The following is a 25,211-nucleotide window of genomic DNA, read 5'->3' as shown; positions in this document are numbered from 1 at the left end:
TACCGCTGCTCTTTTTGATGGTGGTGAAGGGAAATATTTCGACTAGAAGGGAACTCCTGATGTTATGTGGGGTGTCTTACCGTCTTCTCTGATTCTCCTCTGCAAGAGAGGTGATGTCAAGGTGACATTTGGGATTTCAGGAGTGGATTTTCTACCACTGGTAGGGAAATTTACCTACCTGTGGTGGACTTTCTCCATGTTAATTCCCTCAGCAGTGTTATGAAATTAGGGTAGGCATTTTATACTTTTTCAATCTTCTTTTGCAAAGATGTTGTAACTCTGCTCAGTAGCATATAGTTTTCAGGTAGAGGACTGTGAGCCACTGTAGTTGTCAGAAGTGGCAAGTTTTTTCCATGTATTTCTGCCTTCCCACCCCCCTTCGTGCCCCACGTCATGCTGTAGATTTCCATTCCTGGCCTGTTTGGATGGTCTTTCAGCATTTGTATCATCAGCATTGACAGCCTCAGGGAAGAACTGGAAACCTTCTGTTATAAGGACCTCAAATTCTCCTCTACATTAGGTAGCATCTTAATGTTGTTTTGTGCTTATGATAACTCGGGTTCTTATCTCACAGAAGGAAATCAGTGCCAGCTTCCATCAGAGCTATGTCGACACCGTCTCTAGAAATACATGTGTTACATTTCAGAGGTGTAATAGAGCTCCCAGGTGGATCAGTTCCATCTGGGATAACAGAGTATGGAGGGTCAACTACAGAGTGCTGAACATGTGGTACAACCAGTATGTTTTTTATTAGGCTCTCATTGATGGCAGCAGTTGTTGATTTGTGCTCCTGACCAGTGAAGTCGTGTGACATATGCTGGACCACTTTGATGTTCTTTCATTATTTGTATCAGCAGCCACGCACAAAGGAAAAAGCCAAACAGAACCCCTCAGATAATAAATCCCTAAATCCAAGTTGTCCCAGAGAACCAATGTAATCTTGTACACTGGGGGGCTTGTCAACATTTGCATTGTGCTGTCACAGAACATAATGAATTCCATTGCAACTTAGAGCTGTTCTGTCATCACCTTTTGTGCTCTGCACACAGTCTGTGTGATACAATTGGTTGGGTTTTTTTTTTTTTAAGTACTCTCATTGTTTAGGAGGGTCCGCAAATGCTGGAGTCAACCCTGAGTTGGGGAAGAGAACACTGTCAGGGAGGTGAATGTGGCAGTGGCCCTGACCAGGTGGGGCTTTACCATCTCATGAAATGAAGGGTGACCTTGAGCAGAGGGAAGACTTGCCTGAATTGGAAATACTTGGAAGCATCATTGGCCATGTAGTGAGGCAGTAATGGGAGATGACATACTTGTCCCAAGAGCACATGTCACAGACTGGAGAGTGGGAGATGCCCAAAGGAAAGCATGAAGCAGGAAAGGCACAGTTGGTTGCTGCCCAGGATCCTTTCCCAGGCTCACAGCATGTCTGATGTTGGAGGCCTTCTGGATCTTGTGTAAATGTGTAGTATTGAATTGCCAACAATGTATTTTGAGTTTATGAATATCTGCCACCAGGGACAGTCCATTGTACTGCTGCTGTCTTACAGAAGGAATGTGTGGGGTAAGAGTTGGTGGGATGCTGACTGCTAAATACTGTCTGATGAATCTCTTTGCTCCTGTTTCGGAAAGATTGTTGTAGAAGTTAACGTTCTAAGCTGCTGTCCTTGTATAGTGGTGGGCATCTACAGCATTTCCACAGGTGTTGGTGTTGCTATGACGATTAGTTGGTCCTGCTGACGCAGGATTTCTCAGGACACATGTGGAAGTAAGTGTAATCTCTGTGTGCTCAATTTCCCCTCCTTGTGTACCTACACTATCTCAGGGCCATGGGGAGCATGACCTTGAGCAGGCAAGAGTGTTGCCTGAGGGAAACGGAGATGCTGTGGAGAATGCATTCTGTGTCATTGGGGAGGAACTGAAGAACGTCTGCTTATATCTGTGGAGATTGCATTTCCCATGGCAGAGGATAGAGGATGCCAATAGATAACCTTGAGAAGAGGTCTGGCACACAGGGATCTGGCTCTCCTGGGATCCTCTCAGGGCCTCCAGAATTTCTACATATCTTTGCAGCCTGGTGTTCTCAGTGGTGCTGCTTTTGAAGAAAACTGTTGCACGTGCCTTTAATCATTTGGTTTTGGTGTGGAATGTCGTTGGTCAAACAGAAGCTTTGCAAAATTCACATCATTTTACTGTTCTTAGTCTTGCAAGAGAGGGAAAGAAGTGCTCTTTGTGATCAAGATGTCACCAAACCTGCTGGTGCAGTTGATTCACATGGGTTCCTTCTGTTTTCTTCTCTTGTTTATAGCAAAAATGCCCACCCTTTATTTCTTCTCTCATCCTGTCAGTGTGTTGGAAACAGGGGATGATATGAAGATTGCTGAATGCTGGCAGCTGTCAGGTAGCAGGCTTTTGGGGAATATTCGTGAGTGTGCTGGAAGGTTTTTCCACTCTCCTGAGCTGAGGATGTTGTTAAGAGAATGTCTGTAGCTTTCAGGTCTCCCTCCTTCTTCTGCTCTGAAAGAGGTGCATGAGGGAGTGCCACACAATGTTGAGCATTTTCAAAGGTTTTGGAGAACATGAGTAGTTTTTTCTGTCCAGCATCCCCTGAGACTGCAGGTCATGTTAAGGGACAAGGTTTTGCAAAACAGCCATGTTTTCCTGAAAGTGTTTCTTTTTTCTGAAGATGACACCAGTGACACTAGAGGTAAGTCACTTATTATAGGGAATGTGTTTGAGAGTCTGGTGTACCTTTGTTGTCATCCAGTTTTAGTTTTTTCATGTTGGATCATATTAATTTTGCTTGTATTTAAATACCTGTAGGTTTGGAGCAGCATAGCACTACTGCCTGCTCTCATTCCCTTCCTGCTGCTGAGTGGCTGTGGTTTTGCAGGTGGAAGCAAGGACTGATGGAGGAAGGCCCTTGAGTAATTCCTTGGATTGGATGCATTGGGCATTTAGAGGATGTTCTCAGTGAAAACGCTGTGGTGTTACTCTGGTGGCTTTAGTTTGGGTGTGTGATGAGTGGATCATGCTAAGGAGTGAGACTAAGGGGACTAAGTATTCCGTGGGAGTAAGGCCCTGGGAATGAAGGTTCTTTGCTGTGTTGTTCTAGTGGAGTATTGCTGCCTAGAAAAAAACAGCAAGAGCTTCATGTGCACTCTGCAGGTGGAAGAGGAGGATGGAAAAATAGCTGTGCATTGAGGCACATGAGGAGTACTCAGGAGCTGTGGTTCCCCTCTGCATTTTGAGCTTTTGGGAAGGATTGTATTGCTGGGCTGTGATGGGATGGAACTCCTGAACTACTCCATGAAATTTGGACTCTTCGGAACCTGTTTCATTAGAGGTTCCAGTACCTGGTGCTTGGGATTGTGTTTCTGAGGGTGATGGATTCTGTTCTGCCGTAATAGAGCTGCTGTTTGCCATATGATTGCCTTGCTCTGTTGTGTGCTGGCTCCTTGAAAGGGCTGAAGAGCGTGGACCTCATCCTGAAGAGAGGGGAAGCTGGAGGTGCATTGATGGGACAAAGGCAGGAATGCTGTTCCATGTCCACTGGAATAGAAGATGGTAGGGAAAAGGTATGAGAGCTCTTTTCAAAGTATGTCTGTGCTTCATGACGAGTGTGGTGTACCTCTTTTAAGAACATTTTGGTAAAGGACAAAATTAAAAGAAGGGACAAGGTTGGAAGCAGAAGTGGAGGCAAAGATAGAGCAGAGCAGGGCAAGAAAGAAAAAGGAAGAGAGGAAGTGAGAAATAGTCAAAGACAAAAAGAGAAAAGAGCAGCAAAATAAAAGAAAAAAAAAAAAAAGGAAGGAATCCCTGAAAGGAAAAAACAAAAAAGGAAGAAGATATTATTGAGGAGATTACCAGCATGAACCGATGTAACCTGGAATTGCGGAATGAAGTTGAGGAACTTAACATCCTAGGTACTCATGGACAGTGTGAAGCTTGATGAGGAGTGGTGAGGAAGGGGTATAAAAGCCCCTGAGAGGGCCTGTCCGTCCTTACTGCAAGCATAGTGTGGGCTTCTGAAAATATTTCAATTAAGGAAGACGCAAACAAAAGAGTCGAAGGTGGAAACAGAAGAGAAAGAGAAGGAAAAAATAGGCACGTGAAGAGAAAGTAAGAGAAGGCAAGTAATAAGATATATAGAGAAAAAATTAGTTAAAAAGAGTAGCAGAAGGAAAGGAAGCATAAGCAGGAAGGGAGTAGAAAAGCAGTGAGGAAATGAAGGAGGGATGAAGAGAGAAAGAAAAGAAGAAAGGGAGAAGACACGATATGGGTGATGATGAGCCAGCACCGACGTCACTTCTAGTCACGGAGTGGAAATGGTCTGTAGCACCGCACTCCGGCATTGCTGCCCCATCAGTAGTGGGGATAGGTCCGTCTATGACAGTGTCTGCCGCGGCACCGGAGGCGACTGGGGAGATACCAGCGGGGATAAAGGAGAGAGAAGGGTGCGGAGAGAAATAAAAAAATCTGAGAGAGCAGGGTGGGCTGTGCAAGAATGAAAACGGCAAATGGAGACCTGATGAAAACCTGATAATTTAAGTAAGACCAAAAAACAAAAGGCAAGAGAAGATGGTGAAGAAGAAGGAAAGAAACGAATGTGTGCAAGCAAAGAAAAAGGGATAAGGAAAAGAAGAAGACAACGAAAAGAGAAGGGAAAAAAAGAAGCTGGGGAGCAGACAGGGTCCGCAGCCTTGGACGATGTCGGGAAGCGTGTGGGACGTTGGAGCAGCGCACGGTGTCGCTGCAGGCTCAGAAACTGCGTGACGGCGGCTCCGCCCCGGTGCGAGCGGCGGAGAGCCCGGCTGTGAGCGCGGGGGGGGCAGAGCGGACCGAGCAGGAGAGCCGGTGAAACCGGGCGGCGGCGGGGAGCCGTGCGGGGCCTAGGCCGGTGCCGAAGGCGGCGAAGGTGATGGAGATGGGCGTTTGTTGGATCGTCTTGCTGCGGATGCTGGTGCTGCAGTTGGCCGGGGCGCTGGTCGGCGGGCAGGTGCGGTACTCGGTGCCGGAGGAAGCCAAGGCCGGCACGGTGGTGGGCCGGCTGGCGCAGGACCTGGGCCTGGAGGCGGGCGAGCCGGAGGAGCGGCGGCTGCGGCTGGTATCGCAGGGCCGGCGGGCGAGCGTGGAGGTGAGCGGGGCGAGCGGGGCGCTGGTGGTGAGCTCGCGGCTGGACCGGGAGGAGCTGTGCGGGAAGAGCGCGCCGTGCTCCCTGCGGCTGGAGGTGCTGGTGGAGCGGCCGCTGCGCGTCTTCCATGTGGAGCTGGAGGTCACCGACATCAACGACAACGCCCCGGTCTTCCCCGCCGCACGGAAAAACCTCAGTGTACCGGAGAACTCCCCTGCCGGGTCTCGGTTCCCGCTGGAGGGCGCGTCGGATGCAGATGTCGGAGCCAACGCGCAGCTCTCGTATAGCCTCAGCCCCAGTGAGCATTTCGCTTTGGAGTTACAAAAATCGAATGGGCGTAATATTGTACCCGATCTAGTTTTAATGAAAGCACTGGACCGCGAGACGATTGCGATTCACCGTCTCGTGCTGACGGCGAGTGACGGAGGCCGGCCTTCACTGACAGGCACAGTGGAACTGGTGATCTCTGTACTGGATGCAAACGACAACGCGCCCCAGTTCAACCAGTCTGTGTATAAAGTGCAGTTGCCGGAGAATGCTACAGAGGGGACGCTGGTGGCGCGGGTAAATGCCACTGATCCGGATGAGGGAATCAACAGTGAGATGACCTACACGGTGACAAACTTCCTTCCCCTGAGTGGAAAAGATGTAATTACTGTCAATCCGAAGACAGGAGAAATACGTCTGACGGGAGCCCTGGACTTTGAAGAAGTCAATATATTTGATTTTCGCATTGAAGCAAAAGATAAAGGAACACCTCCGCTGTCGGGTCACTGCAACGTGGAACTGGAGGTGCTGGACGTGAACGACAACGCGCCGGAGGTGTTTGTGACGTCGCTGTCGGTGCCGGTGCCCGAGGACGCGGCGGTGGGGACGGTGGTGGCCCTGCTGAGCGTGTCGGACCGGGACTCGGGGGCGAACGGGCGCGTGCGCTGCACGGTGTGGCCGTCGGCGCCGTTCGGTCTGGTGTCGACGTTCGCGGGCTCGTACTCGCTGGTGCTGCGGGAGGCGCTGGACAGGGAGCGGGTGTCCGAGTACGAGGTGGAGGTGCGGGCGGAGGACGGCGGGGCGCCGCCGCTGCGCGCCAGCCGGGGCCTGCGGGTGCCGGTGTCGGACGTGAACGACAACGCGCCGGCGTTCGCGCAGGCCGTGTACACGGTGCTGGCGCGGGAGAACAACGCGGCGGGGGCGGAGCTGGCGCGGCTGTGGGCGCGGGACCCGGACGAGGCTGGCAACGGGCGCGTGAGCTACTCGGTGTCGGAGAGCGGCGGCGGAGCCGCGGTGTCTGGGGGCGGGTGGCGTCCGGCGTCGAGCTACGTGTCGGTGGACGCGGAGAGCGGGCGGCTGTGGGCGCTGCAGCCGCTGGACTACGAGGAGCTGCAGGTGCTGCAGTTCGAGGTGCGGGCGGTGGACGCGGGGGAGCCGGCGCTGTGCGGCAACGCCACGGTGCAGCTCTTCGTGCTGGACGAGAACGACAACGCGCCGGTGCTGCTGCCGCCTGCCGGGGGCGGGCCGGGCGCCGGGGCCGCGGGCTCGGCGGCGTCGGGTGCGGACTCGGGAGCGCTGTGGGCGTGGGCGACGTGGGGAGCCCCGGCGGGGCAGGTGGTGGCGAAGATCCGGGCGGTGGACGCGGACTCGGGCTACAACGCGTGGCTGCGCTACGAGCTGTGGGAGCCGCGGGGCAAGGGCCCGTTCCGCGTGGGGCTTTACAGCGGCGAGGTGAGCACGGCGCGGGCGCTGGAGGAGGCGGACGGCCCGCGGCAGCGCCTGGTGATCGTGGTGCGGGACCACGGCGAGCCGGCGCGCTCGGCCACGGCCACGCTGAGCGTGTCGCTGGTGGAGGGCGCCGAGGCGGCGCTGGCGGCCGCGAGCTCGGGCTCTCTGGGGGCGGGGCTACGGCCGGCGGAGAGCGGCTCATTGGCGGCGGCATCGGCGGCGACGACGACGAACGTGTGGCTGGTGGTGGCCATCTGCGCGGTGTCGAGCCTGTTCCTGCTGGCGGTGGTGCTGTACGGGGCGGCGCGGTGGGCGCCTAGGGCAGCCGTGCTGTCGGGTCCCGGTCCTGCCACGCTCGTGTGCGCCAGCGAAGTGGGGAGCTGGTCGTACTCTCAGCGCCAGAGCCGGAGCCTGTGCGTGGCGGACGGTGTGGGCAAGAGCGACCTGATGGTTTTCAGCCCCAACTTCCCTCCGCCGTCCGGTTCCGCGGCTAAAGAGACGCAGTCGGATGCGCCCGCTCTTCTGCAGACGGTCAGTGGCGATCCCTTCTTTCCTGTCCTCTCGTCCTTTTCTGCTGTGCCCCTGAGACCCTGTCACTCTTCATACCCACTTACTGGGCAGGTGCTGGTGTCAGCAGGCTCAGTCGCAGGCTCCCGAGACTTGTGGGTGTTGGGAAGATATTTCATTCTCTCCCGGGCATCTTTTCATCAGCTTCCACATCCTGGCCAGAGCATTCCAGCCTGGTAGAAAAGAAAGGTGTCCCCTAGAAGTAAATCCCTTGTGTCAAGTGGGGTTACTTGTTAAAAACCTGTTCTCTTTTTCTGTGGTTCTCCTGTTCAAGAGAAGTGATGCCAAGTGGTTTCTTTGCCTGTGGTGGATATTCTCCACATCTGTTCTTCCACGAGAGTCATAGTGAAATTAGGGAGCCATTTTCCTGCGTGCAAGGATGTTGTAACTCTGCTCAGTAGCATTAAGTGTTCAGGCATAGGACTGTGAACCATCGGTGGTGTCAGTAGTGGCGCATTTCCATTTGTACTTCTGCAATCCTGAATCATGCTGTAGATTTTTATTCCTTGGCTGTAGAAGTGATGCTGGACCTTTTGGATAGTCTTTTAGTATTTATATCAGCAGAATTGACAGCATCAGCGAAGAACTGGAATCTTTGTATTTAAAAAAACCCTAAATATTCCTATGTATTTTTTTTTGGCATCCATTGCAGTGCTGTGCTCATCAGCTTTCAAGTTGTTCTCTCACAGAAGGAAATCAGTGCCCATTGCCATCAGTATATTTCGACACCATCTCTAGAAATACATATTTAACATTTCAGAGGTGTAACAGAGCTCCCAGGTGTGGATCAGTTCTGAGGTAACAGAATATGAAGGGTCAACTACAGAGTCTGCTGAACACAGTGATAAGGCTGTGTTGTTTTTTGGGGGGCTTGTTTTTGAGTGATTTTTAATGGGACTCTCATTGATGTCAACAGTTGTGAATTTGTGCTCCTAACCAATGAAGTGGCATGGCATACACTGGGCTGTTTTGGTGTTCTTTCAATATTTGCATCAACAGCCACACACTTACAAAGGAAAAAACCAAACAGAACCCTCCAATAACAAACCCCTAAATCCAAATTGTCCTACAGAACCAATATAATCTTTTACATTGGGATTCTTGTAAAAATGCGGCTTGCTGTACCCCAGAATGTAATGAATTCCATTGCAATTTAGAGCTATTCATTACATTTTGTGAGCTGCACATAATCTATTATACAATCGTTATATTTGGTTATTTATTATTTTTTTTTAGAATAGTCTCATAGTTTGGAAGGGTCCACAAGTGCTGGAATGAGCCCTCATCTGGGAAGAGAACAGAGGCATGTCAGGGAGGTGAATGTGGCAGTGGGCTTGAGTATGGCCTTAGCATCTCATGATATGAAGGGTGACCTTGAGCAGTCCTTGGGAAGACTTGCCTGAATTGGAAATCTTTGAGAAGACAATGGGCCGTGTGGTAAGGCAATAATGGGAGACATCATGCTTGTCCCGAGAACATATGTCCCAGGCTGGGGAGTGGGAAATGACCACAGGAAAGCATGAAGCAGGAAGTGCACAGACTGTTCTTGCCTAGGATCTTTTTCCAGGTTCCCAGCATGCCTGGAATTGGAGGCCTTCTGGATCTGGAGACAGTGTGTGTTATTGAAATGCCAACAATGACTTTTGAGTATGTATCTCCCACCACAGACAGTGTCCTGTGGTGCTGCTGCTGTCTGATGGAGGAAGTGCATTTGGGAAAAATTGGTGGGATGCTAGCTGCTGAATACTGTCTGATGAACCTTTTCGCTCCTGTTTTGGGAAAGTTGTTGGGGAAAAGTAGAGTTTCAACTTGCTGTGCTTGTGTAGTGGTGGGCATCTACAGCATTTCCACAGGTGTTAGTGTTCCTGAGATGGCTCTTTGGTTATGCTCACACAGAATTTCTCAGGGCACATGAGGAGATGGGTGTAACCTCTGTGTGTTTGACTTCCCCTATTTGGGCACCTGCATCGTCAGCCTTGGTATAGATGGTGTGTCCTGATTGCACGTGTGGCTCATTCTGATGTCTGGACACACATACCCAGCTCTGGTTTTCTAGTATTTGGTGTGGTTCTTGTGAGAAATAAGATCCATGTAGCATGGGATCAGAAGTGTCAGAGCTCTAATCCAAACATTTCTAAGAACTCAATTTCCATTTGAACCTTAGTGTGCAGAAAAGGCATCACTCCATATGTTGTGGTGCCAATCCTGAGGGAAGGTGATTATGTGCAAAGACCTGGGTAGTAATCTGAGGGTGTTGTGGGCATGTTTTTGTGGTGGAGCAACGTCTGGGTAGTGTGGCAGTGATGGTGCTGAGTAGGGCCTGTGTCTGCATCATGGGGAACATGAGCTTGAGCAGGCAAGAACTTTGCATTAAGGAAATGGAGATGCTGGGGAGAATGCATTCTATGTCATTGGGGAAGAACTGGGGAATGCCTGCTTAGCTGTGAAGCTCACATTTCCCATGGCATAGGATAGAAGATGCCAATAGATAACCTTGAGAGAGGCCCAGCGCACAGGGTCCTCTCAGGGCCTCCAGAAGTCCTACATATCATCACAGCCTGATCTTCTCAGTGGTATCACTGCTTTTTAAGATAACTACTGTATGTGCTTTTAATCATTTGGTTTCGATGTGGAATGTCATTGCCTAAACCAGAATCTTTCCAAAATCTGTATCATCTTTCAGGTCTTAGTCTTGTAAGGGAGGGGAAAAAGTGCTCATCGTAATCAAGTTGTCAGCAAGCCTTTTCTTGAAATAGATGGAATGATTTTTTTCTGTTTTCTTCTTTATAGTGAAAAGGTCCATCCCATTTTTTTTTTTTTTTCTTCTCATACTTTCAGTGTTTTGGAAACAGGGGATGAGATGGAGACTGTTGAATTTTGGCACCTGTCAGGTGGTTGGCTTTTGGGGAATATTCATGAGTGTGTGGGAAGGTTTTTCCACTCTTCTGAGCTGCTCATGTTCTTAAGAGAATTTCACTAGCTTTCACCTTTCCTTCCTGCTTCCCCTTTGATAGAGGTGCATGAGGGAGCACCATGCAGTTCCAGTGTTTTCAAAGCTTTTGGAGAACATGATTAATTTCTTCTGTCCAGCATCCCCTGAGATTGCAGATAATACTAAGGGACAGTGTTCCTCAAAATCAATTTTGCTGTACTGAAAGTTTCTTTTTCTGAAGATGACACCAGTGATACTAGAGGTAAGTCACTTATTATAATGTGTTTGAGAGGCTGATGTACTTCTGTTGTCATTTAGTTGTGGTTCTTCCTGTTGTATCGACTGAATGTTGCCTGGATTGAAATGCCTGTAGGTTTAGAGTAGAAAGCACCACTACCTGTCCTCGTTCCCTTCCTGCTGCTGCATGTCAGAGGTTAAGAAGGTGGAAGCAAAGACTGATGAAGAAGGAATCTTGATGCTTTCCTTGGATTGGATGCATTGGGCATTGAGGGGCTGTTCTTGGTGAAAACGCTGTGGTGTTACCTTAGTGGCTTTAGTTTGGGTGTGTGATAATGAGTGAATCATGCTAATGACTGGTAGCAATGTATGGCAGGGGACTAAGGCCCTGAGAATGGAGTTTCTTGCTCTATTGTTCTAGCAGAGCCTTGCTCCCTGAAAAAAGAATGATCTTCAAGTTCATTCTGCAGGTGGAAAATATGATCAGAAGAATGGCTGTTCATCGAGGTGTATGGGGAGTACTCAGGAGCTGTAATTCCCCCATGCTTTTTGAGCCATTGAGGACGGTTGTGTTGCTGGGCTGTGATGGGTTTGAGTTTCTGAATAAGAGATTCCTCTGCATAGTTTGGAGTCTTATGGGTCTGTTTCATTAGAGGTCCCAGTACGTGGTGCTTGGGCTTCTGTTACAAAGGGTGATGGATTCTGTTCTGCGGTAGCAGAGCTATTCTTTGCCAGATGATTGCCTTGCTCTGTTATTTGCTGGGTGCTTGAGAGGACTGAAGGCTGGAGGGTTTGGCCTTCATTGTGAAGAGAGGGGAATTTGAAGATGCATGTATGGGATGAAAGCAGGAAGGCTCTTCTGTGACCAGAGAAATGGAAGGTGGTATGAAAGACGCACGAGAGCTCTTGCCAAAGGGCATGATGGTGCTTCATGGTGAGGATGGTATAGCTATTTTAAGAACATTTTCATAAAGGACAAAATGAAGAGACAAGGATGGAATTAGAAGAGAAATGGAAGCACAGATAGTGCACAGCCTGGCAAGAAAGAGAGGATGAAAGAGAGGAAGGGAGAAAAGTAATGAAGAAAATAAAGAGAAAGAAGAAAGGAGGAGTAAAAGAAAAGAAGGAAATGAAGGACTCAGTGGGAGAAAAAAATTAAGGAGGAAGGAAGAGATGCTTGAAGAGATAACCAGCACGCTCTGATGTTATCTGGAGACGCTGAATGGAGTTGAGGAACTCGGCATTCTCGATACTGATGCACACTCTGCAATGCTTTATGAAGAATTGTCAGCAAGACGAATGCTAGGGGGCCTGTCTATCCTTCCTTGTGAGCGTGGTGTGTGGTTTGGAAATACCACAAAGATGGAAGTGGAAGAGGAGTGTAATGTAGGAAACATAGGGGAAAAGAATGGAAGAGAAGACAGAAAGAAAGAAAAGAAGGAAATCATATAAAGAGAAAACGGAGAGAAGATACTAGCAGAAGGAAAGGAAAAAGGAAGGTGAGGAAGGAAGCAGAGAAAGAAAGGAGAGAAGAGGTGATGACGAGCCCGCACTGAAGTCAGTTCTGGTCACGGAACAGAACTGTTGGCAGAGCACCGCGCTTCGACGCTGTTGCCCCGTCACCAGGGGGAATGTGTCCGCCGATGACGGTGTCCGCAGCGGCGCCGGAGCTGACTGGGAGCTGTCATCGAGGGAAGAGGAGAGAGATGGATACAGAGTGACGAGAATGGAGTGTAAAGAGCAAGATAGGGATGGTCAAGAATGAAAAGGGAGAATGGAGAACAGATGAAACATTGAGAATTTGGGTAAGGGGAAAAAAAAGAGAAAAAGCAGGTGATGAAATAGGAAGAAGGAAATGAAGTAATGTGTGCAAGGAAAAAACACGGAATAAGGGGAAAGGAAACAACGAAATAAGGGAAGAGGAGGACGGAGCGCGTGAGGCGTTGGAGCAGCACACGGTGTCGCTGCAGGCTCAGAAACGGCGTGTCGGCGGCTCCGCCCCGGTGCGAGCGGCAAAGAGCCCGGCTGTGAGCGCGGGGGGGCGGCGCGGGCTGGGCTGGAGAGCCGGTGAATCCCGGCGACGGGAAACCGTGCGGCGCCCGGGTCGGTGCCAGAGGCGGAGATGGCGATGGGCGGCGTGTGTCGTGGTGCCTTGTTGCGGGTGCTGGTGCTGCAGTTGGCCTGGGCGCTGGTCGGCGGGCAGGTGCGGTACTCGGTGCCAGAGGAAGCCAAGGCCGGCACGGTGGTGGGCCGGCTGGCGCAGGACCTGGGCCTGGAGGCGGGCGAGCCGGAGGCGCGGCGGCTGCGGCTGGTATCGCAGAGCCGGCGGGCGAGCGTGGAGGTGAGCGGGGCGAGCGGGGCGCTGGTGGTGAGCTCGCGGCTGGACCGGGAGGAGCTGTGCGGGAAGAGCGCGCCGTGCTCCCTGCGGCTGGAGGTGCTGGTGGAGCGGCCGCTGCGCGTCTTCCATGTGGAGCTGGAGGTCACCGACATCAACGACAACGCCCCGGTCTTCCCCGCCGCAAGGAAAAACCTCAGCGTATCGGAGAACTCCCCTGCCGGGTCTCGGTTCCCACTGGAGGGCGCGTCGGATGCAGATGTCGGAGCCAACGCGCAGCTCTCGTATAGCCTCAGCCCCAGTGAGCATTTCGCTTTGGATTTACAGCGGAGTGAAGAATACCGAGAATCTCTTTTTCTGGTGCTCAGGAATCCTCTGGACCGCGAGACGATGCCGATTCACCGTTTGGTGCTAACTGCGAGCGACGGGGGCCGTCCGGCGCTGACGGGCACGATGGAGTTGGTGATCTCGGTGCTAGACGCCAACGACAATGCGCCGCAGTTCAACCAGTCTGTGTATAAAGTGCAGCTGCTGGAAAACGCTACAGAGGGAATGTTGGTGGCTTGGGTGAATGCCACGGATCCGGATGCGGGGAGCAATGCCGAAATGACATTCACAGCGAGTAATACTTTTCCACAGAAGGGATTAAACATTTTTATATTGAATCCAAAAACAGGGGAGATCCGTCTAACGGGCGCCATGGACTTTGAAGACGTCCGTTCATACGAGATACAAATTGAAGCAACAGATCAGGGGACTCCCCCGCTGTCGGGTCACTGCAAGGTGGTGGTGGAGGTGCTGGACGTGAACGACAACGCGCCGGAGGTGTTTGTGACGTCGCTGTCGGTGCCGGTGCCCGAGGACGCGGCGGTGGGGACGGTGGTGGCTCTGCTGAGCGTGTCGGACCGGGACTCGGGGGCGAACGGGCGCGTGCGCTGCACGGTGTGGCCGTCGGCGCCGTTCGGTCTGGTGTCGACGTTCGCGGGCTCGTACTCGCTGGTGCTGCGGGAGGCGCTGGACAGGGAGCGGGTGTCCGAGTACGAGGTGGAGGTGCGGGCGGAGGACGGCGGGGCGCCGCCGCTGCGCGCCAGCCGGGGTCTGCGGGTGCCGGTGTCGGACGTGAACGACAACGCGCCGGCGTTCGCGCAGGCCGTGTACACGGTGCTGGCGCGGGAGAACAACGCGGCGGGGGCGGAGCTGGCGCGGCTGTGGGCGCGGGACCCGGACGAGGCTGGCAACGGGCGCGTGAGCTACTCGGTGTCGGAGAGCGGCGGCGGAGCCGCGGTGTCTGGGGGCGGGTGGCGTCCGGCGTCGAGCTACGTGTCGGTGGACGCGGAGAGCGGGCGGCTGTGGGCGCTGCAGCCGTTGGACTACGAGGAGCTGCAGGTGCTGCAGTTCGAGGTGCGGGCGGTGGACGCGGGGGAGCCGGCGCTGTGCGGCAACGCCACGGTGCAGCTCTTCGTGCTGGACGAGAACGACAACGCGCCGGTGCTGCTGCCGCCTGCCGGGGGCGGGCCGGGCGCCGGGGCCGCGGGCTCGGCGGCGTCGGGTGCGGACTCGGGAGCGCTGTGGGCGTGGGCGACGTGGGGAGCCCCGGCGGGGCAGGTGGTGGCGAAGATCCGGGCGGTGGACGCGGACTCGGGCTACAACGCGTGGCTGCGCTACGAGCTGTGGGAGCCGCGGGGCAAGGGCCCGTTCCGCGTGGGGCTTTACAGCGGCGAGGTGAGCACGGCGCGGGCGCTGGAGGAGGCGGACGGCCCGCGGCAGCGCCTGGTGATCGTGGTGCGGGACCACGGCGAGCCGGCGCGCTCGGCCACGGCCACGCTGAGCGTGTCGCTGGTGGAGGGCGCCGAGGCGGCGCTGGCGGCCGCGAGCTCGGGCTCTCTGGGGGCGGGGCTACGGCCGGCGGAGAGCGGCTCATTGGCGGCGGCATCGGCGGCGACGACGACGAACGTGTGGCTGGTGGTGGCCATCTGCGCGGTGTCGAGCCTGTTCCTGCTGGCGGTGGTGCTGTACGGGGCGGCGCGGTGGGCGCCGCGGTCGGCCGTGCTGTCGGGTCCCGGTCCTGCCACGCTCGTGTGCGCCAGCGAAGTGGGGAGCTGGTCGTACTCGCAGCGCCAGAGCCGGAGCCTGTGCGTGGCGGACGGTGTGGGCAAGAGCGACCTGATGGTTTTCAGCCCCAACTTCCCTCCGCCGCCTGGTTCCGCGGCGAAAGAAACGCATCCGGAGGCGCCCGCTCTGCAGGAGACGGTCAGTGGCGCTCCCAGCATTCCTTTCCCTTCTCTAGCCCCTTTCCCCGACACTGTCTTCCCCCGTCGCCCTTCTCGCCCGCTCGGTAAACAGGCGCTTTGTGAGCTGGGTTCAGCCCTCGGGACTGAGGGTATTAGGCGGTGGGCGATCCTAGCATCTGTCTCCGAATTCTGTCCGGAGTACCACGGCTCTGTTGATGGGGTGAAGGGAAAGATCTCCCCAAGAATGCAGTCCCTGGTTTTATGAGGGATGTTTTATCAGCTTTCCTGATTCTCTTCTGCAAGAGATTAGATGCCAGGTGACATTTGGGATTTCAGTAGTTTCTCTACCTGTGGTGGATTTTCTCCATTTTGATTTCCTCATCAGAGTTATAATGAAATCGAGGGAGGCGTTTTAGACTTCTCTGTGTGCTTTTGCAAGGATGTTGTAACTCTGCTCAGCAGGGGAAAGTTTTCAGGCAAAGGGCTGTATTCGTCAGAAAGGGGAAGTCCTTTTGTATTTCTGCGTCGCTGAATCATGCCATAGATTTCCATTTCTTGCCTTTTGGATGGTCTTTCAACATTTGTGTCATCAGCATTGACAGCCCCGGGGATGAACAGGAAACCTTCTGTTGAAGGACCCCAAATTCTCCTCATCTTAGGTAACATTGTAATGTTGTGCTATGCTAATGAGGTCCAAATTGTGAACCAGTTCCATCAGAGATAACAAAACTTGAAGAGTCAGAGTCTGCTGAACACAGTGTTTATTATATCATCTGTATGGTTTTTATGAGGCTCTTGTTGATGGCAACAGGTGTAGATTTCTACTCCTGACCACTGAAGTAGCGTGACACACTGGGTAGCTTTTATGTTCTTTTAATATTTGCATCAGCAGCCACACTTTTACAAAGGAAAACCCTCATAACTAGCCCCCAAATCCAAATTGTCCTACAAAACCAAGATAATCTGTTACACTGGGAGGCTTCTCAACATTTTTGTTGTTCTGTCAAAGAACAATGAATTCTAATGCAATTTAGAGCTGTTACCACCTTTTGAACATTTAGTGTGCTGCACACAGCCTATGATACAATTGGCATGTAGTTTTATGTGGTCTCATTGTTTGGAAGGGTGTCCAAATGCTGGAGTGAGCTCTGATTTTTGCAATAAGACAGAGGCATGTCAAGGAGGTGAGTGTGGCAGTGGCCTTGAGTGGGGCCTGGACACCTGATGATATGAGGGGTGACTTTGAGTAGTGGGAAGACTTGCCTGAATTGGAAGTCTTTGGGAGGATCATGGGCCATGTAGCAAGGCAGTAACGGAGATGACATATTTGTCCTGAGAGCACATCTCTCAGACTGGGGAGTGGGAGATGACCAGAGTAAAGTGTGAAGCAGGAAAGGCACAGCCTGTTCCTGTCCAGGATCCTTTCCCAGGATCCAGACAGTTTGAACTTGAAGGCCTTCTGGATCTTAAGATAGTACGTGATACTGAAATGCCAACAATGTCTTTTGATTTTGAGAATACCTTTCACCAGGGATAGTTCCTTTTGCTGTTGCTGGCTGATGTAAGAAATGTGTGGGTTAAGAGCTGGTGAGATGCTGACTGCTAAATACTCTCTGATGAATCTTTTTGCTCCTGCTTTGGGAAAGTTGTTGTAGGAAGTTAATGTTTCAACCTGCTGTCCTTGTGTGGTGGTGGACATCTACCATTTCTACTGGCACTGATGTTGCTGTGATGCTTAGTTGGTTCTGCTGAGGCAGGAATTCTCAGGGCACATGAGGAGGTGCGTGTAATCTCTGTGTGCCCAACTTCCCCTTCTTGTGCACTTGCACTATCAGCCTTGGTAGAGATGGAGTGTCCTGTTGCCACACGTGGCTCATTCTGATGTCTGGACATATATGCCCAGCTCTGTTTTTCTAGCATTTGGTGTGGTTCTTGTGAAGAGTAAGATCCATGTGGCCTGGAAGCAGAGGTGTCAAAGCTCTAATACAAACATTTTTAAGAACTCATTTTCCATTTGAACCTTAGTGTGCAGAAAAGGCATCAATCCATATGTTGTGGTGCCAATTATGAGGGAAGATATTTAAGTGCAGAGACCTGGGTCATGATCTGAGGGGGGTTTATTGCTGAGACATGTCCTTGTGATACAGCAACCTTTGAGTATTGTGGCAGTGATGACACTGAGTAGGGCCTGTGTCTCCATCATTGGAAGCATGGCCTTGAGCCAGGTAGAGCTTTGCCGTAAGGAAGTGGAGATGCTGGGGAGAATGCAGTCTGTGTCATTGGGGAAGAACTGGAAAATGTCTGCTTAGCTGTGGAGGTCACATTTCCCATGGCATAGGATAGAAGATGCCAATAGATAACCTTGAGAAGTTCTCTGCCCTGCAGGGCTGCTCTCCTGGGATCCTCTCAGGGCCTCCAGAAGTTCTACGTATCTTTTCAGCCTGGTGTCTTCAGTGCTTTTGAAAACTGCTGTACATGCCTTTAATCATTTGGTTTTGACATGGAATGTCACTGATTAAAAATCAAGATCTTTACAAAATTTGTATCAGCTTTCTGTTCTTAGTCTTGTCAGGGACGGGACAAAGTGCTCGTAATCATTGTCAGCAAGCTTTCTCTTGCAGTAGATGGGATGTGTTCCTTCTGTTCTCTATAATGAAAAGGTCCATCCCTTGGTTTGTGGTTTTTTTTTTGGTTTTTTTTTTTTTATCTTTTTTTTATATTGGCAGTGTGTTGGAAACAGGATGAGACAGAGACTGTGGGATTTTGGCACCTCTCAGGTGGTTGGCTTTTGGGGAATATTCATGAGTGTGTGGGAAGGTTTTTCCACTCTCCTGAACTGAGGATGTTGCTAAGAGAATGTCACTTTCAGCTTTCCTTTCTGCTTCCCCTTTGATAGAGGTGCATGAGGGAGCACCGTACAATGTTGAGCATTTTCAAAGCTTTTGGAGAATATGAGTAATTTCTTCTGTCCAGCATCTCCTGAGATTGCAGGTAATGTTAAGGGACAAAGTCTGTCAAAACCGATTCTGCTGTACTGAAAGTGTTTCTTTTTCTGAAGATGACACCAGTGATGCTAGAGGTAAGTCACTTATTATAGAGAATGTGTTTGAGAGGCTGATGTACTTCTGTTGTCATTTAGCTGTGGTTCTTCATGTTGTATCAACTGTATGTTGCCTGGATTGAAATGCCTGTAGGTTTAGAGTAGAAAGCACCACTACCTGTCCTCGTTCCCTTCCTGCTGCTGCATGTCAGAGGTTAAGAAGGTGGAAGCAAAGACTGATGAAGAAGCACTCTTCATGCGTTCCTTGGATTGGATGCTTTGGGCATTGAGGGGATGTTCTTGGTGAAAATGCTGTGGTGTTACCTTGGTGGCTTTAGTTTGGGTGTGTGATAATGAGTGAATCATGCTAATGACTGGTAGCAATGTATGGCAGGGGACTAAGGCCCTGAGAATGGAGTTTCTTGCTCTATTGTTCTAGCAGAGCCTTGCTCCCTGAAAAAAGAATGATCTTCAAGTTCATTCTGTAGGTGGAAAATATGATCAGAAGAATGGCTGTTCATCGAGGTGTATGGGGAGTACTCAGGAGCTGTAATTCCCCCATGCTTTTTGAGCCATTGAGGAGGGTTGTGTTGCTGGGCTGTGATGGGTTTGAGTTTGAGTTTCCCCTGAGTAGTCTGGAGTATTTGGAAGCTGTTTCATTAGAGCTTCAAGTACCTGGTCTTCTGTTACGAAGGGTGATGGATTCTGTTCTGCTGTAGCAGAGCTATTCTTTGCCAGATGATTGCCTTGCTCTGTTATTTGCTGGGTGCTCCAGAGGCATGAAGGCTGGAGAGTTTGGCCTTTGTTGTGAAGAGAGGGGAAGTTGAAGGTGCATGTATGGGATGAAAGCAGAAAGGCTCTTCTGTGACCAAAGGAATGGAAGGTGGTATGAAAGACGCACGAGAGCTCTTGCCAAAGGGCATGTTGATGCTTCATAGCAACCATGGTGGAACTATTATAAGAACAATTTGATAATGGACAAAACATAAGAAACAAGAATGGAAGCAGAAGAGAAATAGAGCAAAAGAGAGCACAGCGTGGCAAAAAATAAAGAGGACAGCAAAAGAAATGTAGGAAAGGAAGCACTCGGTGGGAGAAAATATATAAAAAAAGGAGGAAGTATGGTATGATTGAAGATATTACCAGCTTGTTCTAATGTTATCTGGAGATGCTAAATGGAGTTGAAGAACTCACCATCCTTGGTACTCGTGGACACCCTGCAAGGCTTGATGAAGTGTGGTGAGGAAGAGGAGTAAGGGTTCATGCTAAAGGGCCTGTCCATTCTTCCTTGTGAACGTGGTGTGTGCTTTGGGAAAGTATTTTATTAAAGGAAGTAAAGAACAGAAGAGACAAACATGAAAGCGGAAGAGGATTTTTGGAAACATAGGCAAGGGAAGAGAGTAGCAAAGAAGACATAAAGAAAAGAAGGAAAGAATATGAAGAAAGAAACGGAGAGGAGAGAGAGACCAGCAGAAGGAAATGAAAAAGGAAAAAGGAAGGTGAGAAAGGAAGGAGGGAAGAGATGATGACGAGCCCTCACCCAAGTCACTTCTGGTCGCGGAGCGGAACTGTTCCGTAGCTGCTCCTCCGGTAAGCAGAGCACCGCGCTCCGGCACTGCTGCCCCCTCATGCTAATGGGAATGTGTCTGTCTATGAGGGTGTCCGCCGCGGCGCAGGAGCTGACTGGGAATTGTCATCCAGAGAAGAGGAGAGATACTGGGGACAAGTGACGGGAAAAGGGCGTAAAGAGCAAGATAGGGCTCGGCAAGAATGAAAAGGGAGAATGGAGAACAGATAAAACACTAAGAATTTAAGGGGAAAAAAAGAAAGATAAGAATCATGTGAAGAAAGAGGAAGAAGGAAAGAAAGGAATGTATGCAAGCAAAAACACGGAATAAGGAAAAAAAAGAAACAACGAAGAAGATAAAGGAAGGAAAAGGCGAGCGAAAGGAGCAGCCGGGGTCCGGAGGCTTGGGCGGTGTCGAGGAGCATGTGAGGCGTTGGAGCAGCGCACGGTGTCGCTGCAGGCTCAGAAACTGCGTGGCGGCGGCTCCGCCCCGGTGCGAGCGGCGGAGAGCCCGGCTGTGAACGCGGCGGGGGCAGCGCAGGCCGAGCAGGAGAGCCGGTGAATCCGGGCGGCTGCGGGGAGCTGTGCGGCGCCTAGGCCGGTGCCGAAGGCGGCGAAGGTGATGGAGATGGGCGTTTGTTGGGTTGTCTTGCTGGGGGTGCTGGTGCTGCAGTTGGCCAGGGCTCTGGTCGGCGGGCAGGTGCGGTACTCGGTGCCGGAGGAAGCCAAGGCCGGCACGGTGGTGGGCCGGCTGGCGCAGGACCTGGGCCTGGAGGCGGGCGAGCCGGAGGCGCGGCGGCTGCGGCTGGTATCGCAGAGCCGGCGGGCGAGCGTGGAGGTGAGCGGGGCGAGCGGGGCGCTGGTGGTGAGCTCGCGGCTGGACCGGGAGGAGCTGTGCGGGAAGAGCGCGCCGTGCTCCCTGCGGCTGGAGGTGCTGGTGGAGCGGCCGCTGCGCGTCTTCCATGTGGAGCTGGAGGTCACCGACATCAACGACAACGCCCCGGTCTTCCCCGCCGCACGGAAAAACCTCAGCATCGCGGAATTATCTACTCTGCCGGGGTCTCGGTTCCCGCTGGAGGGCGCGTCGGATGCAGATGTCGGAGCCAACGCGCAGCTCTCGTATAGCCTCAGCCCCAGCGAGCATTTCTCTTTGGATTTACAAAAAAACGAGGAGGAGGGTGAGTCATTATTCCTGGTGCTCAGGAAACCTCTGGACCGCGAGACGATGCCGATTCACCGTTTGGTGCTAACTGCGAGCGACGGGGGCCGTCCGGCGCTGACGGGCACGATGGAGCTGGTGATCTCGGTGCTGGATGCCAACGACAACGCTCCCCAGTTCAACCAATCCGTGTACAAAGTGCAGCTGCCGGAAAATTCTGAACGCGGTACTATAGTGTACAGAGTAATAGCCACGGATTTGGATGAGGGGACGAACAGGAATGTCTCGTACTCTCTACAGAACTTGTTCCCTCAGGGTGAAAGAGACGTTTTCGGGATCGACATAAATAGCGGAGAGATCCGACTCCAGGGAGACTTAGACTTTGAGGATATTGGTCTCTATCGCCTGCAAGTGGATGCCGCAGATCAGGGGAGCCCACCTCTGTCGGGACACTGCAAGGTAGTGGTGGAGGTGCTGGACGTGAACGACAACGCGCCGGAGGTGTGGGTGACGTCGCTGTCGGTGCCGGTGCCCGAGGACGCGGCGGTGGGCACGGTGGTGGCTCTGCTGAGCGTGTCGGACCGGGACTCGGGGGCGAACGGGCGCGTGCGCTGCACGGTGTGGCCGTCGGCGCCGTTCGGTCTGGTGTCGACGTTCGCGGGCTCGTACTCGCTGGTGCTGCGGGAGGCGCTGGACCGGGAGCGGGTGTCCGAGTACGAGGTGGAGGTGCGGGCGGAGGACGGCGGGGCGCCGCCGCTGCGCGCCAGCCGGGGCCTGCGGGTGCCGGTGTCGGACGTGAACGACAACGCGCCGGCGTTCGCGCAGGCCGTGTACACGGTGCTGGCGCGGGAGAACAACGCGGCGGGGGCGGAGCTGGCGCGGCTGTGGGCGCGGGACCCGGACGAGGCTGGCAACGGGCGCGTGAGCTACTCGGTGTCGGAGAGCGGCGGCGGAGCCGCGGTGTCTGGGGGCGGGTGGCGTCCGGCGTCGAGCTACGTGTCGGTGGACGCGGAGAGCGGGCGGCTGTGGGCGCTGCAGCCGCTGGACTACGAGGAGCTGCAGGTGCTGCAGTTCGAGGTGCGGGCGGTGGACGCGGGGGAGCCGGCGCTGTGCGGCAACGCCACGGTGCAGCTCTTCGTGCTGGACGAGAACGACAACGCGCCGGTGCTGCTGCCGCCTGCCGGGGGCGGGCCGGGCGCCGGGGCCGCGGGCTCGGCGGCGTCGGGTACGGACTCAGGAGCGCTGTGGGCGTGGGCGACGTGGGGAGCCCCGGCGGGGCAGGTGGTGGCGAAGATCCGGGCGGTGGACGCGGACTCGGGCTACAACGCGTGGCTGCGCTACGAGCTGTGGGAGCCGCGGGGCAAGGGCCCGTTCCGCGTGGGGCTTTACAGCGGCGAGGTGAGCACGGCGCGGGCGCTGGAGGAGGCGGACGGCCCGCGGCAGCGCCTGGTGATCGTGGTGCGGGACCACGGCGAGCCGGCGCGCTCGGCCACGGCCACGCTGAGCGTGTCGCTGGTGGAGGGCGCCGAGGCGGCGCTGGCGGCAGCGAGCTCGGGCTCTCTGGGGGCGGGGCTACGGCCGGCGGAGAGCGGCTCATTGGCGGCGGCATCGGCGACAACGACGAACGTGTGGCTGGTGGTGGCCATCTGCGCGGTGTCGAGCCTGTTCCTGCTGGCGGTGGTGCTGTACGGGGCGGCGCGGTGGGCGCCTAGGGCAGCCGTGCTGTCGGGTCCCGGTCCTGCCACTCTCGTGTGCGCCAGCGAAGTGGGGAGCTGGTCGTACTCGCAGCGCCAGAGCCGGAGCCTGTGCGTGGCAGACGGTGCGGGCAAGAGTGACCTGATGGTTTTCAGCCCCAACTTCCCTCCGCCGCCGCCTTCTGGCCCCGCAGCAGAGAACGGTTCTGCTGGGAAGGGGCCGTCTATCTCCCCGGTTGCTTTAGCCGCGGTAAGTGTGTTCACAAATGTTTTCTCTCAATTGAGTAGTTGTTTACTCGTGAATTAGAAAATTGTCATAATTTGCATTGAAAGGATGTGTGGAAATATGCAGTCTAAACCCATCCTGTAAGGTGGACATCTCGAAGTTGACTGCGTTGTAGTGTTTTCTAATCTGTTTTTGCTTACTATTTGTGATGGTTCTTCTCATGTGAAGATTCCCATTGCATTGCCTTTTGGTCTTTTATTTTTTAACTTGGGACAATGTTCCTCAAGAAGGTACTGTAGAACTGGTTATCCCACTAGCCTTCTCGGAAACTTTCTGGTCATCACTGTGTTAAGAGGGTAGTACCTACACAAAATATTCGAAGTGTTGGTGAACCTTATGTTTTTGCAAACATGAATTAAATTCATTGTTTTCTTGTGCCGTCTCTGAAGTTTCACCTTTTTGATTGGCACTGAGAACTTAGCTGACATAATTCGTGTATCACAAGTTCTTGATGCCAAAGATGTAATTTCAGAACCTGACATTATCTTTACAGAGTCAGTCACTGTTCTGGTGAAGCTGCATTTTTCCTTATCTGCTCAGCTTTGTGGTGTCCTCCCTGGAAAACCTTTTGCCATTTTCCCACCTAGGTCTTCAGGGTCAATGACTCTTTCTTCATTTGTTCTTCTGAGCAGAGCCATAATTTAACTCTGCTCTGCAGACTAATAGCTCCTGTAATCTTTGTTACATCACTCTCCACGACATTTTTTTTTTTTTTGAGAACCTTTGATAATCTATTAAATGGCACAGTTCTGACAAAGATCTCTGCCCGACTGCTGTGTTGACCTTAGTATTTTGTTCAAGTGATCAGGTTTGATTTTTCTGCCATCTGCTATCAAGACTCAAGTGCTTCTTCCAGCCTTATCTCATTCTGTATAGAGTATTTTCAGTTGTGTACCTATTCCTGTTTTACAGGTGGGGCAGCTTTTTTAGTTCTGGCTGCTTTGCAGTGCTGGTTTCCAGTCTTTTCTTAGTCAGAAGTCTTTCCTCCCTTTTGATTCTCCTCTGAACGAGAGATGATGCAGGGTGACCACAGTTGGACCACAGAACTCCACGTTGTTCTCTGTCCAGCTTGCATGTCATGGTTTGTAAAGTACTACAGAGTTATTATGGTCATGGACAAGATAGTAGAAGCATTTAGTGTTGCCTTTTTTGAAGTATGATGTAAATGCACTTTCAAATACAAAATACTTGATAGAAGAGCATGAACTGAGGTAGGTGTGAAAAAAATGCAGCTATAGTGCTGTGTTAGACAAGATGGACTTGGTTTGGGTGGGTAGAACTCTAGAAGCACCTCAGCTGTGGTTCCTGACTGCACTAGTTCCATGTACTCTGCAGTGGTAGGCTTTGAATACCCCATAAAATAAACCTACATCTTGTTGTGTGAGCTCCTTATGATAATCATGTGAATATGAAATGGGATGACACTTGAAACTCCTGGTACCCCTATAGGCTGCATGGCTTAGCTTGTCTTCCTCAGAAGATGTCAGTAATTGTGTGTGAAAGCCGTGCTGCCAGACAGTGTTGTCTCTGATTTGAGAATTTGTGCCCTTTGCCATCCCTGTGGTTCACTCTCTTGTAACCTCTTAAGATGAGCTTTACCTCGAGAGAATGATGTGAGGCTTCAGGTTTCATTTCTGTATTTGCTTTCATGGCAGTGGGTATAGGAATGCTGGCAATAAAGCAGGGATTTCAGACTTGACAAAAACTGTTTTTCTAGCCCTGCTCTCCTGAAAGCATTAACAATGATCCTTGAACTCGGCCCTGACAATGGAGACATGGAAATAAATCAAGACAACTGTTAGAATAGCAATAGTGTAATTAAAGATAGCCTGTTGACAGACTTAGTTGGATTGTTTTAGCATTTGGTATCTTCATTTGGTTTTGACATCCTTTTGCATCATTTTTGCTTCTGTGGTGGAACCAGCAACTCACTACCATGTGAAATCCATCTTGTATTGCTGCCTGGCCTGCATGGTGGGTTAGCAGCCAGGGACTGTGGTTGTGTAGAGAAGGGGCGGTGACGTGTTTACATCAGTGGATAAGATGGGAGCCCAGAAACACGGTGTAAGACAAACTGAACCTTGCCAGAGCAGTGGTATGACCCTTTTGTGTAGTGTTCAGTTACATCATGAGTAGATGGCTGTACTCTATATCCTGTAGCAGCTCATCTCAATCAGTAATGGGCGCATTGTCTCGCTGTGCTCTGAGAGCCTGTCTGCCAAAAAAAGGTAAGAGAGAACTTGTCATTCATTGTGCACCTACAAGTGGTGAATAAAACAAGAAATACATCACTGAGACACATAAAGACTATCAGAG

At 52.2% G+C, this 25,211-nt stretch overlaps 1 protein-coding gene across 6 annotated transcripts in view; it reads left to right on the top strand.

Annotated features, from left to right (window-relative positions):
• The window catches only part of LOC136019894 (protocadherin alpha-C2-like), a 181,157-nt gene that overhangs the window by 65,284 nt on the left and 90,662 nt on the right, over window positions 1-25,211 (top strand). The window contains exon 1 of one of the 6 annotated variants that reach the window (XM_065690518.1): window positions 4,814-7,378. The exons of 3 other annotated variants lie outside the window; for them this stretch is intronic. In XM_065690518.1, the coding sequence (XP_065546590.1) occupies window positions 4,919-7,378 (2,460 nt within the window). In that variant the 5' untranslated portion in view covers window positions 4,814-4,918. Of the gene's footprint in view, window positions 1-4,813; window positions 7,379-10,539; window positions 15,169-20,382; window positions 22,860-25,211 lie in introns of those variants that run through there. 2 more of the 6 variants (XM_065690514.1, XM_065690512.1) reach the window with 2 other exon arrangements.

The sequence above is a fragment of the Lathamus discolor genome, chromosome 10 (genome assembly GCF_037157495.1).
Source record: "Lathamus discolor isolate bLatDis1 chromosome 10, bLatDis1.hap1, whole genome shotgun sequence".
Classification (NCBI taxonomy): domain Eukaryota; kingdom Metazoa; phylum Chordata; class Aves; order Psittaciformes; family Psittacidae; genus Lathamus; species Lathamus discolor.
This window is presented reverse-complemented; position numbering and strand designations above follow the sequence as displayed.